Raw genomic sequence first — 14,874 nt, 5'->3', positions numbered from 1 at the left:
TAACCTACCCGTGAAGATCTGGGGTAGAATAGGTCTTCAGCAACCCATGCTTGTCGTAAGAGGCGACTAACGGGATCGGGTGGTCAGGCTCGCAGACCTGGTTCATGTATGTCAAGGGGGCACGGGTGGCCCAGTCGTCCAAGGCGCCGCGATTCGCTGTGCAGAGTTGCGCCCCCTTGACACGCCTGAAACCTATGATTGTGGGTTCGAATCCCGGTTCACCCCGATTATGTTTCTAGGTTTGTCAGCACCATACCCGTGCTCGTGGGTTTCACCGAAGTGGTAAACGTCTGAGACCTGCATCACTTCGGGCTTTCCTCCCACATTAGGCTGACACGCCGTGATATAACTGGAATACTCGTCTGTTAAAAGCGGCGTTAAACCCAACTCACTCACTCATGTATGTCATCGTATCATGATGTCAATACAGTGCCGCAGCAAGCCGGGGGCAGGGGGTAATTGATCTTCTGCAGTCACTGATATTATACTTTGTTGTTAATTATATGCTGGCTTCTCTCTTCTCATGTGAGATACTCGGGTAAATACATTGTAACAACATAACAAGACCAGAGAGTTACAAGTTTTATCTTGATATGTTGTTACAGTATCTTTGTTTGAAATTTTTAACCTGTAACGAGAAAGTGAGTGGACTAATCCATTTGTCAGTTAGGGATGTATTATTATTAGTGTAGGCAAACCACCACACCATGCTACAATGTATGTAGGCGTGACTGTAGGCAAAGTGCACTGTAGGCGATAGTAGACTCCACCCTGAAATATTGTTGAGAGCGGCGTTAAACAACAAACAAACAAACTTGATTTGACCATTGCGACTTGATTATGCTTTGAACGTCTCTGAAAAGCATTTTTTCTTTGTCAAGATCCTTTCTGAAACACAGTGGCCCATATGTGTTTTATTTTAATTACAAATAATATTTTTTTCAGTTAATTGAGTTTATTGTTCTGGTGGTTGTGTTTATTTACATTGCTACAAAATGTCACTTTTGTAACTGTCAAGAACAAGACGTGTGCATGCTAATGGCTACGATAGATTCATCAAAGCATGACACGTATGGTTGCTTGTCGACAATGCAATACACAGCTGCACGTTTCAAAGGCTGTAAATTGTATGAAAGTCTCCCTTATCGTGACGGCGATATTTACCGTGTTGAAAATAGCTCATGTGGGCCAAATAAGGAAGTAATTCTCGGAATCACTTTGGGCCGTAACCATTTTTGTGTAGGGGCGACAGTGTATATATAATAGTAATCGTTGAATTATGAAAAAAAAACACATTCAGAAACGTCTGTTCATAATAAGTTAAGCTAAGGGAAGACAGATTTGTAGCCTTGCTCCAAGGCTGTACTGAATGATAAGTCCATGGGTGTATAGTAAATGCTATCCTTATAATAGGCTAGGCAAGATAAGCGGACGCCACTCTCTCAAAGGGGCAATTTGTTCTTATTATTTATATAGTCTAGAAATTATGATTTAAACTAATACTTTTTGGCTGAGAGACTTGTGTAAGTCGAACAGGTTTGAAATACAGTAAACTACGGTTATAACGAACACGATTATAACGAACTGACGGTCCCGACTACTAGCTGTAGTCATGCTGTATATGTATATGTTATAACTACGGTTATAACGAACTTAAATTAGTAGTCCCTTTGAGTTCGTTATAACCGTAGTTTACTGTAATTACAAATCACATCGACTAATTAGGTGAGTTTTTTCGTTTTGGCAAGAATACTTGATAATATTCCACCCTATGGGCGAGTCTACTTATTTTCACAGAAATGTGCATAATCTCCCCGTGTGTTGCTATGCTATGAATCTGTCTGCGACAAATGTACAGGTAACGTAACGTTACATTGAAAACGTTACACAAAGGACAAGGCATTTTACTGATCTCAGGATCTCTGTAGTTCAAAATTGACGAAAACCTAATCATCCTAAAAACTATCAAATTATTGGCACTTGTGACAGCTCTGAATACAAAGGTGGGGCTAAAATATGTACATAGAAGCTAGTTTTGTGGGTTCTCATAAAAAGCGTTTGCTAATCTATGAAAGAGAGGAAGTCTTTGACCAAGTCTTATAAGTCCCAAACATTTCAGAATTGTAGGCAACTTTACAATTTGATATTCCAAACTGTGGATTGAAAGGACCTATGTTATCCTGTGCGAGTGGACCCTGGTCAGCCATCGCAGTACACAGGGACCTGATGCTACAACGTTCAGTGTCTTTGCAGGTCGGGTGTCCCGCCCACCAGAATAGGCTTGGACACATCAACAGACACTTATACATCAATTCCAATAATTCCACATCAAGAAAATAAAGATTTGCACATCAAGACAATAGACTCTTGCGCATCAAGAAAATAGATGTGTCTATTGTGCACCCCCACAATAGACGCTTTCACATCACGACAATAGACTGTTGTCCATCAAAACAATAGAGTCTTGCACGTCAAGACAATATAGACTATTGTCCATCAAAACAATAGAGTCTAGCACACCAAGACAACAGATTCTTGACCATCAAGACAATGGACCTATTTGTATTGTTTCAGTAGAGATGCCCTTTTATCAGACCGCCTCAGTGGTCAAGTGGTAGAGCGTCCGCCCGGAGAGCGGGAGGTCCGGGGGTCGATCCCCGACCGCGTAATACCAAAAGACGTTAAAAGATGGTACTTGTTGTTACCCTGTCTGGCGCTCGGCATTAAGGGGCTAAAACAAGGACTGGTCGGCTCGGAGTATACTGTGTCTGAGTGGGGTATTCATGTTAAACTGCGGCATGGTATCTCAGTGAGCTAGCACTATAAATCGGCATCAGTCCGGACTAGTACAAGCAGCCACAAAACCACACACACGTACATGCAGGTCGCTATATAAGTGCAATAATCTTGGACGCGACGTTAAACCCCATTTCACCTCACCTCACCCTTTTATCAATTTTATTTAACCCCTCTTGCAGTGGACTGGTCGTCATCATTTCTATATATAGAAAACAAAAGTAAAAATACACCTGACACCTTGGTTGGTGTGGCACTTTCGTTTTGATCTAGATACAAGATGGCGGATCATGAAGACCCATTCGTCGAGGACTTAACGTGCCCAATCTGTATGGACTTGTTGGATGACCCAAAGGCACTTCACTGCCTTCACAGATTTTGTCGGGGATGCTTGGCTAGACACATCCAAATTCGGACGGTCTTTGGATCTAGTTCGGTGTCCTGCCCCGTATGTCGCTGGGAAAGTCGACCCAGTCACGCTGACCCCATCAATGTTGATAGTTTCGCTACTGATGTTGGGGTGAGGAATCTCGTCCAAGCTCTGAAGAAGAAGAGAGAGGATACTGTTCTTTGTGAGTCTCACGCGGGTAACCCAGTCGTGTTGTACTGCAGGGGATGTAAGGTGAAGATATGTCACGTTTGTTCCGGGATTGATCACCGCAGGTGTAAAGGAGTTGTCTCCCTTCAGTCAGAAGCCGCTGAAGCGAGGAAACGTATGACGGGTCTCTTGGAAAAACTGAAAACCACAAAGGTTTCTCTAGAGCTGGAGGGACAACAGTTGAAGTCCGGACTCCAGTCGCTGAAAAAGAGTAGCGACAAAGCTACTGAGTCAACAATAGTGCGTTTTCAAGAAGTTCGTCAAAAATTGAACGAACTCCAAGATATGTATAAAAATGAAATTGACAGCGAGTTCGCAATCGCTCGGAAAGGATACGCGTCGGAGGAAAAGCTTCTTAGTGTCGAGTATAAAACAGTGACTGACGCTGTAAAGGATATCGAGAATTCTCTCAACAAAACAGATATACAACTTTTGAATGAAAACTGTTCAGGTCGTAATTGTCTAAAAACGTTCACGTTCGACCAAACGATCAACAAAAGGTTCCACAGGAAAGTAGCCTGCTTGATGAAAAATACCCAATTATCGGACATTAAATTCCTTCTCACACAAACGGAATCCATTCGACCTAAAGCTACCCCATCCATCTCTAGAAAAAGACCATATCCCTCCCCACCATCCCCACCATCCCCAGTATCCTCACCCGAAAGTTTGTGAAAGAATTTTTGTTGCACAAAAATTCCAAATGTTGATACGGTGTTTATGTTGTAGCCATATCCCTCAGCGTAAACAAGCTTACATTTTCCCATTATTGGTTCGTATGTGTTTAATTTCGATAGTCTTATATAGACGTAGTTTCTTATAAAGATATGTTTATACAACAACGTTTTGAAAATATATATGTTTTAGATTTGCTTCCCAGGTTTTCCAAAGTTAAAGGTTTTCTTTATAAACTAGTCTTTTTATACATACAAAGGATGCTCTTTATACATAGTCTTACTGTAAATATGTGTCCAGTCCTGTCACTTGCATATCTATGATGAGTTATTATTCTTTCGTTTGTTGTTTAATACCGCACTCAGCAATATTCCAGCTATTTGACGGCGATCAGGAAATAATCGAGTCTGGACCAGACAATCCTGTGATTGACATCATGACGATCGATCCACGCACTTGGGGTCGACGACATGCATCAACAAAGTCAGCGAGCCTGACCACCCGATCCGGTTTGTCGCCTCTTACGACAAGCATAGTTGCCTTTTACGGCAAGCATGGTTTGCTGAAGACCTATTTTATCCCGTATCTTCACGGGTGTATCTTTGACAAGTTTGCACTGTGGGACTTTTGTGTAATTGAATGGGAAATGCATGCAATGTCAGTTCTTCTCAAATTGATGTTGTTTCCTTTACATTTAAGGGACTGGTAATTTGCAGGCTTGAACGTCTTCCCGTACAGAGGGGGGCACGGGTGGCCCGGTCGTCTAAGGCGCCGCGATTCGCTGTGCAGAGTTGCGTCCCTTAGGCACGCCAGAAACCTATGATTGTGGGTTCGAATCCCGGTTCGCCCCGATTATGTTTCTAGGTTTGTCAGCACCATACCTGTGCTCGTGGGTTTCACCGCAGTGGTAAACGTCTGAGACCTGCATCACTTCAGGCTTTCCTCCCACATTAAGCTGACACGCCGTGGTATAACTGGAATACTGTGAAAAGCGGCGTTAAACCCAACTCACTCACTCACTCACTCACTCACTCATTCACTCACTCCCGTACAGAGTCTTACATATAAGATACACAAATGGTCCTTACAGTGTGATAATTCATAGGATAAAAGAGTTCAACGAACTTTTGATAAATATGGACTTTTAGATATTTTAAGTTTTTATGAAAAGAGTGCAAGATGGGTTTTATCGAGGATAGAACTTTCATTCAAGTCCAATGATAATGACACCTGGCTTCAATCCTTGGAAACTAAACCGAAAATGAGAACCTACAGAACATTTAAAACAGCTATTTATACAGAGCCTTATGTCCTCCTTCCCCGTTATAAAAGGTCGGTTTTATCATCTTTAAGATTCGGTTCAATGAAGCTCGAGATTGAATTGAGACGTTATTCTAATCCTCCTGTGCCAGTTAACCAACGTTTTTGTAAATATTGCCCTGGATGTGTAGAAGATGAAACTCACTTTCTTCTCCACTGCTCACTTTATGATGATATCCGTGTTACCAACCTTCCACAAGTATTTAACCCCACAAATAGCAACTTAAATGATAATATTGAGCATGTATATATTTTAAATGATTATAATTATATTATTTCAACACTAGGTAGTATGTGCTACAAAATGGCTGGCCGAAGAAAATCTCACTACCAATAACACCATATATATTTATATTGCATTTTTTCTATGTTCTAACTCAATTTGATTTACTATGTATTATGTATGGTCTCTTATAACCCACATCGTGGGTGGCAGAGATACTTTATAGTGTACTTTTATAATAATGTACGTGCCTATAACCTGTATCTCCGATGAGACTAAAATAAACAATCTGTCATTGTCATTGTCATTTATTATTGGGTGGGGGTGGGGGGGGGGGGGGGGGGGGGGGGGGGGGGGGGGGGTGATATAGAGGTGGGTTGTGTGAATGGGAGTATAGGGGTGGTGTGTGTGAATGGGGGGGGGGGGGGTATATTTATGAGACATTTCGCGAACAACAGTAAGTACGAGTGTTTTTCTACTCCCACTTCTTCAGAAAGTTCACGTACTCATTTTGCTGCAATGGTGGACATGACTGTCGTAATGTCTGCAGCGATACACGTGACATTGCGATACTACCATCATCTGCAACACTGTGTTATTTGTGTGTTAAGCACTTAGAAGTTGGGAGTATTAAGTAAGTATAAGATGTACGGATGAACAACGTCTTTAATACAGTTAGAGCAGAAAACAATACAGTGAGTGAATGAGTCCTTGCTTGCTATTTCTGTATTGTTTATACTATCTTTTTACACCTTAGAGGCTGGAAATCACTTCTGACAATGTAAAGATATTATGTATTGTTGCCATAATGAGCTTCTGTGCCAAACTATTAAACTGGTTAAAGCGTTCGCTCGTCACGCCGAAGACCCGGGTTGGATTCCCGATATGGGTACAATGTGTGGAGCCCATTTCTGGTGTCCCCCGCCGTGATATTGCTGGAATATTGCTAAAAGCGCGTATTAATCAGACTTACTCACTCACTGTATTGTTTTATGCTGTATTGTTTGAGTTGAACTCCCTTTGTGCCCACAGAGATCTTTTTCACATTGTTAACGCCTCGCAAAAGCGTTTTCCTGCTCTGTTTTGTTTGTGTTTTCATGGTAGCATACGGGACTCGCCATAAATCCTCGAATATTGGTATGCATTGCGTTTGAATTTATTACATTTATGCGAGGCAGGTCTTGTTTTGTATCACGCTTTTTTCGTTATCGTTTCAAATACTTCTCCTCGGTGTCTTTTCATAACGGGGGGCACGAGTGGCCCAGTCGTCTAATGCGCCGGGATTCGCTGTGCAGAGTTGCGTCCCTTGCGCACGCCAGAAACCTATGATTTTGGGTTCGAATCTCGGTTCGCCACAATTATGTTTCTAGGTTTGTCAGCACCATGCCCGTGCTCGTGGGTTTCATTGAAATGGCATCACTTCGGGCTTTCCTCCCACATTAAGCCGACACGCCGTGATATAACTGGGATACTGTTAAAATCAGCGTTAAACCCAACTCACTCACTGTGTATAACGTCGGTTGACACAGCGTTTATTCTATGATTCTGTGATGGTAGGTTAAGAAGGCAGGACTGGGATTCGTGACTGGAGCATAAATGTTGGGTCTCCATCATGATGTCATGATTATCTTGCCTGGATAACATACGGAAGAGAGTAAGACTAACATCTAGTCTCTGAAATGAACACATCGTACAGAAAAAACCCAGTTGTTCAGTTATTTTGATAAAAATATAATAAAAGGGAGCCCAGTGACTCTCTTCATTTGCCTGATACTGCAGTAATCTAGACTTGCCAAATATTATAGACTTGCATGGGCTGTATTTGATATATATTTGTATCAGGGTCTGGGAGACAGACCAGGACGAGAGTATTCCCTTATAATTCGGAACAGACTATAGATAGGTTCATAGTAAAGAATAGACTATAACTTGGAATTTCCGCAGTTGGAAACAAACATGGCGGACCTTCTAGCAAAACTCGAAGACGACATAACTTGTTCGATATGTCATGATTACTTCCGCACACCAAAGCTTCTAACGTGCCTGCATCGGTATTGTCGGGACTGCTTACATAATTACATCATCACTAAAGGTTTAAGCGATGGTGTCAGTTGCCCCACATGCAGGCAGGTCAGCAAGCCGACGACGGTCGGGGGAATTACCCTAGCCCGAACAGAATGGGCAAACAGTTTCAAAACGGATTTTCTTCTAGGATCTTTGGTCGACAGTATAAAGAAAGAGAAGAAAAACGGCGACATCTGCGCGCGGCACCCCGGTAACCCGATTGTGTTGTATTGTCGTGATTGTCGGAAAACTATCTGTCATGTTTGTGCGGGTGTTGATCACCGCAAGTGTGATGGAGTTGTCCCCCTTAGAGCAGAGGCGGAGAAAGAGAGGGGTCGTATTGATCAACAACTCGCCAAGATTCGCACAGCTAAGACGATCGCTAACCAAAACTACAACTTCTCTCAACACCAGAGTCTTAAGCTTATGATAGAATTTGAAACCACTAAAGCTAAGGCCAAAAAGGAATTCAAGAAAATTCACGATCTTGTCCAAAAGCAAGAGACGACATGTTTTAATAATCTCAACAAGGAGTACGAGAGCAGATTCAACGAAGTCGCTACCGCAAAACACAGAAATTTACTGCAATCTTTAACCGAGATTCAGAAAAAAGCTGAAAGAACTGTGAAGGAGAGTTCAGACGTGGAGATATTAAAAGATAACTACACTAAGCGTTTACCTTGCCCACCCGTCGTGGCCCCCCTTGGTCTCATGAAGCGTCAGTTCTATGAGAGTGGCCCGACAGCAAAGTTCGATACTATCATGAAGAAAGCCAAGATCCAAGATACGATTGAGGTGCTAGAAAGTGCCGTATCAACGGATTGCGATGTGCAAATTGTTTGACGGGACAGTTATCATGTGTGTTCTCCCCACCTGCGAGTTCCATAGTGCTTGAGGGACTACCTGTGGAGAGGTTCTACTACACGAATTGATGAAACGTTCTGTGAAACGTGAATTATAATCTTGTCAGTATTCCTTATCGACATGAATGTGAAATTAACTAACTGACATGCTACAAGGGTCCACCTTTGTACCTGGAATGATAATTTTGGAAGTGATTGTTGAATCAAGGATTAACGTCAGTACGCTTTGCTGTATATTCGCTGCACTTCTAACACGTGACTGTATAATGTATATGACACTGCGTATAGACCAATTGTACATATTGATTGACCAGTTTGTCGACATTGTTTCTTATCAATACCGTATTCAGACATTCGCGATCATGTGTGTTCATTAAGAAATATTTGTATTCAAGGTAAATTAATTGTCTCTGTATAGGCGATGTTTTGCTATTTTGTCTGTACTTCTGTACGATTTTATTCGACTGGTTTCATAAATCCCTTTTTACTATTTTATAGTCTCAAAATTTGTTAAGTATCTAATAATATCACCCCATTATCATCAATTGTATAGTTACTTCTTGCACTTTTGTGGTAAAGGACCATTTGATTGGCTACACATTAAACAAAAGATGTTTTCAGAAACATGTATTACTGGATGGCATTCATAACTACGGTTTACCTTTCTATAGATGTTTTAATGTATAGATGACATGAGTGAATACTCACTTACTTGGGAGTACACTCACAAGAAACGGAATAAATATGACGGAATACATGTCTGTTAATTAATGGTGATATCTTTCTTTGTGATTTGTATTTATACTGGACAAGGGCAAGTTGCCCCCGCCGCCAAGGCACTGCAATTTGTTGTGCTTATTTGCTTCCTTATGGCGTGCCAGAAACCTTTATTTGTGTGTTCGACTCTCGGTTCGCCCTGATTTATTTCCAGGTTTTGTCAGCCCAATACACATGGCTGTGTGTTTCACTATAGTTGTAGACATCTAAGACCTTTCACTTCGGTAATTGGGTGATCAGGCTCGCTGACTTGGTTCATGTATGTCATCGTATCCTAATTGTGTGGATCGATGCTCATGATGTCCATCACTGGATTGTCTGGTCCAGATTAGATTACTTACAGAACAGACCGTCGTCATGTAGCTGGAATATTGCTGAGTGTGGCGTTAAACAACAACAACAGAATATATAAAATCATACCTCCTACATTAAGATGACAGGCCGTGATATGACAAATACTGTTTAAAACGTTTGAAACCCAACACTTTGATTCAGGCGTGTACACGGTGGACACAAGGGATAGCTGTCGGTGATTTGTGGGTTGATTATAGTGACGCATGGATCTTGATATAGTGGCTTTGTGGTTGCGTGGAAGTAGAATTCATTTTGCTTCTCTCGGGAGGTGGTTGCAAACAGGACCGCGCAAGGGCTCATCTCGTGACGGCCAGGTGTATCAGCGGGGCATGGGTTGCGTCCCATTAGCATGACAGGATCCTATGGTCGGGGGTCGAATCCCATATTTAGCCTGGTTATTTTCCTGCGCCATACCTGTATTCGTGGTTTTCACCAAAGTGGTAAACGTCTCAAACCTGCATCACTTCGGGGTTTCCTACCATATTAAGCTGACACGTTGGGTCAGAATCGGAATAAATGCGGTTTTAACACAACCCCTTAACTCAGCAAGTCGATAAATGTTCAAGGCCTCATTACTTCGGGCTTTCCTCCCACATTGAATGGATTCGCCGTTATATAACTGACACTGCTGAAAGCGGCGTCTGGTCCAACTGACTCGCTAACTCGGTTATAACAGGGAGACTTTTTTCTAGACTCCTTGGTTATAATAGGACATCGATATGCACTTGCTTGCTCAGGCTCCAGGGTTGGTCGATTTTATAGGTTACTTTATCATGTGTTAGTTTTATCTGTGAACTGATTGTCGTTTTGGACATATCAACTATCACGGGAAAGTGTATTTCGGGGTCAGCTTGACATAGTTTTACTGCCATGACTGACAGTCCCTTCTTGTGAGAATCCTTGTTGGGATTCAATAATCCTTTTCTTCTTTTAAGACTTGCCTATATCCCACGATCCCAGCCCCTCCAGTCAAGGCCTACACGGTGTTATCTCCATCGTTGCGACCTCTAAAACAGACCCCGACTCTGAATACTCAATGTAATCGGCTTCTGTCAAAGAGATAAACATTATATCGGGGATCAGTCTGGGAATTTTCTGATGTGGCTGTTGAGGGAAATTTTAAACAATTATATGCAATGCCTATATGATACAATGTTCTTAATCTTCACTGTATTTCAAAATGTGGGCAATTCTTTTTATATTTATGGGCCAAAAGTCCAAGGGACCTTCCCAGAATTATCCCTGTCATAGTATTTGACTCAGTAGACTGTCTCATAGTCCCTGAAACATACTATTTCCCCTTCCACCCTTACTGTAATGCGATAACTCCATATGAAGCAAGTCTAGTTTTTTCCGAATCTCCAATCTCACTGGGGCTCCTTTTCAATTGAAATATAGTTGCTTGTTTCTATCCAAATTATATATTTTGCGGAGGCTACGCGTTAGTCTTTTGACTTAGCAGTTGAAGCGGTTTTATTACAAAGGGTTGAAGGTGAGGGAGCATATCTTTTTCAGATACTGCTTCAAAACATACACTTGTTTTCCTTAAAAGGATGTTTAAAATTTGAGGAAATATTTTTCTAGGCCAGACAGTTGTCCCGAGCCTTGTCCCCATTGATTGTGCTTCACCCGATACGTTGGTGGCAAACCACGTGCACATATCTGATTGTGCTGACCTCTGTTTAAGCCGACCAGGAAGTGACTTAGTCTTATCGAGAAGATAGCAACTGTCTGCACTCTTCGGAGTTTATGAATGCATTATTCTGTAGATAAACTGAGCGTACAGAGACTGAAGATTACTTTTCAGCGTTTGTGGTGCTGCATTGCATTGCAGACAGTCAAAACTGCCTCAATATCAAATTTTGTGCATGTTTAGTTGTAGAGGGATGCAGTGCATTGACTGACAAACACTTTGACCGAGTTACCTCCCTTACATCACTTGACACATTGCCTGTTGAACACGTCTTGGTTACCGACGAACACTTTGAAGCATTTTCTGTGATGCAGTGTTGAAAAATGATTCCAATCTGCACCGATCTCACCTTTAGACAGACAGGCTGACCATTGGTTCGAATAAAAGAATGCAAAATTTATGATCTACCATATGTTTCGATATGAAAGTATTTCTCAGTCCACAAACCAGTAAGACATGAAATCCATTTTCAACACGCTCTCTACCTTTCTTAGACAAAATGGACATATTCTCAGTTCATATTCTACGTCGGTTTATATTCAGCTATATCTAAATCTTGAAACAGCTGAAATTGCAGTGGTTTAAACTGTCTTTTGTGAATTTGATATGTCGGTAACCGATTTTTTATAAAGAGTATGAAATAATCTTTTTTTTTAAAAATACCTGAAGCTATCAAAATGGCACGTAGTGTTTTATAGTAGTTGTGTGGCTTGAATACTTGGGGGGTGCGAATACGTATCGAGTTACCTCTCTTACATAACTTGACCCGAGTTGTTTCAGAATGTTTGTGTCGAAGGGAGGCTGACACAGGCTAAGAAACGGAAGTGTACGATTTCTGTACACGTATTCGTTAAATTCGGTCGTCAGCTTGGAAAATCCGTGTCGAAAGATATGTATTTCTTGATTTCTTTCAGGGAGGACATGAGACATTTTCATCATGCGAAGATCTGATTTTGATGTTGCTATTTTCTGTGCGTCTCGACACACGTGCATGTGCAATGGTTTAATGGTATATGTTGTATGTACGTACTTAACCTCTTTCTGAAACACAAGAAACCAAAAACGAAATTCAGGAAGGATTTTCAAGCAAGTTAAAACATTCACTGGAAAGAAATGTTGTAAGGATTGATGGACGTAAGAAGGAACGTACTATATTATACTCTTCAAGACTGAGTTCGAAAACTGCATAGTGCCGTATATTATTGTTTTACACAGTTACGGCCCTTGATCTATATTAGTTTCCTTAGTACATAGTGTCTGCAAGTTTTCTCGGAGAATACTAAAGTCACGTGATTGAAACGTGACAAGCTTATCTAAGAGATAATTAACGAGACTGAATTTGTAAATTGGCGCCATAAATTATTATTTTTCCAGAGGTGCGTCCCTTGCTTCGTGGTTTTAAATTGCGTGCAGCCGGTCATCTGTGGTGACAGGTTTCCTGGGATTTATTGGAAGTGTGCATGCTCATGAAAGATGATTGTTTTATAGTTAACATTAACTTCCATGTTCTTGACTACGATTTAAACAAACAATATTCTAACGTGCTCCCTGGCGGGGGATCATAATAGCGCGGTTGTCTTGTTTCATTTTCTTGAAAATTCAAGAAAACATTCGAAATTCCAATATATCTTATTGACATTTCAAAATGCCATATTTAAAATTCAAGATTCTATTTTAAACTTTTTTTGTGTGTGTGACGCGGCCGCTGATAGAACCTCCGACCTATGTAACCATGTGGAGAATCGAACCCGGTCTTCGGTGTGACGAGCCAGTACTTTATCCACTGATCTACCTCACTGCTGTAATCCATTTAAGGATGTAACTGGCACATTCTACGAGTAGTCTCCTTCCTTGGTTGTGAAACACGATGGCATGTTGATGTCACTGGTGTCTGAGGTCTTGTGACGTCGCTTGCGTTTTATAGGCTCGTTGGGATTCCAGTTAAAAATGATCCCCAGTAAACTATGATTGTCGTCGGAACGGTGACTTGGTGACCGGTGAAGATCCAGGATAGAATAGGTTTTCAGCAACCCATGCTTGCTGTAAAAGATTCGGTTTGTTTGTTTGTTTGTTGTTAATTGATCCACGCAATTGGGATTGATGACATGCATCAACCAAGTCAGCGAGCCTGACCACCCGATCCCGGTTGTCGTAAGAGGCGAATAACGTGATCAGGTGGTCAGGCTCGCTGACTTGGTAATTCATGTCATCGTATCCCATTTGCGTGAACCATAGCTAATGATGTCAATCACTGAATTGTCTGTTCCAGACTCGATTATTTACAGATCGCCGTCATATAGCTGAAATATTGCTTAGTGCAGCGTTAAACAACAAACAAACAAAGAAACAATGACTTGTTTTAAAGCGTGTCATCTCGTACTACGAAGGCGTGGTAGTTGCTCATAATATCAATCACCGGTTTGTCTGGTTAGGACCTGATTATTTACCGTCCACCGTCATACAGCTGGGATATTTCTGGGTTATTTGTTTATACGATTAACTCGAGTTTCGCGGAAACTGTTTTCGTAGCCTTATCTCGCATTCGACGTTATAATTGTAATAATAATTGAAAAACCGTACGGAGAAATACTAACATTAATTGTTAATTGACGCAGATTCGGCGTTGATATTGTAAATAGTTATATCTAAATACCTGACAATCAGAATATCGTGTTATCTGAATACGATCTTCAGAAATGTACACGATTGCATGATTCAGCACCTCCCCAGTTATCGTAAACAAACACTGTATAGCCAGACTACGATTTTCTGAATATGTTTGCTCACTTTATCCAACTAATTGCGTAACAATCTTTCATCAAATATGACACTTGCAGGTGGGGTATTTGAACAGCCAAATTACCTTCAAAACATGCCACGTTTAATAGCAAAGCGTGAGCAGACCGCACGGCCAGTGACGTCGCCATGATGAAACGAACAACACCGGTGTCAATTTCACCTGTGACATTTACAGTTCACTTGCAAATCGTTCAACAATCATTCTGCAGATAATCAGTGTCATGGGTCTGTACCTCAACGTGAACGCCCCTTTAAAACGAGGCCCATTTCGTTTGAAAGCGCCGACGCGGTATAACGAGGTATGTCACGCTGTCATTTCCCCATAAACGTGTATTGAAACATACATATTACATGTCAACGTGACCTTTCGCACGCATTTGCAGCATGTGTCTCATTTCCTGGAACAGTGCTTCGAGAAACAGGTGATATATAAGGGTGGCATCGCGTTATAACAGGGTGGGAAGGGCCACGCTTCATCAATATATGTTGCAATCGACAAGGACTGGCGTGACAGCTTTCATCCCGCGGAAAGCAGGTGATCGATTTGCACGGCTATTGACATATTTCATTCTTCAACTGTTACAGGTAGACTAAGGACACACAGACACACCGAGGCAGACAGGTAAATACTATATGTGATAAAATTTACATAATTTTAGATACCTATATTGATCTCATGTATTGCATGACTGTTCGGCCTCTCTGTTACCCT

At 41.5% G+C, this 14,874-nt stretch overlaps 2 protein-coding genes across 2 annotated transcripts; both read left to right on the top strand.

The window, feature by feature from the left end:
- Window positions 1-3,070: 3,070 nt before the first annotated feature.
- On the top strand, window positions 3,071-4,069 carry LOC139458636 (tripartite motif-containing protein 12A-like). The gene has a single exon (XM_071240059.1). The coding sequence runs from the start codon at window positions 3,077-3,079 to the stop codon at window positions 4,067-4,069; it is 993 nt and encodes a 330-aa protein (XP_071096160.1). The 5' UTR covers window positions 3,071-3,076.
- A 3,494-nt stretch (window positions 4,070-7,563) lies between these two features.
- Window positions 7,564-9,309, top strand: LOC139459218 (tripartite motif-containing protein 5-like). Its single transcript, XM_071240672.1, has one exon. It carries the CDS (start codon window positions 7,569-7,571, stop codon window positions 8,517-8,519), a length of 951 nt encoding a protein of 316 aa, XP_071096773.1. The 5' UTR covers window positions 7,564-7,568; the 3' UTR covers window positions 8,520-9,309.
- Window positions 9,310-14,874: the final 5,565 nt, after the last annotated feature.

The sequence above is a fragment of the Haliotis cracherodii genome, unplaced genomic scaffold (assembly GCF_022045235.1).
Source record: "Haliotis cracherodii isolate W230 unplaced genomic scaffold, xgHalCrac1.p SCAF_13, whole genome shotgun sequence".
NCBI lineage: Eukaryota > Metazoa > Mollusca > Gastropoda > Lepetellida > Haliotidae > Haliotis > Haliotis cracherodii.
Note: the sequence above shows the minus strand (reverse complement) of the source record. Positions and strands in the feature narration are given on the sequence as shown.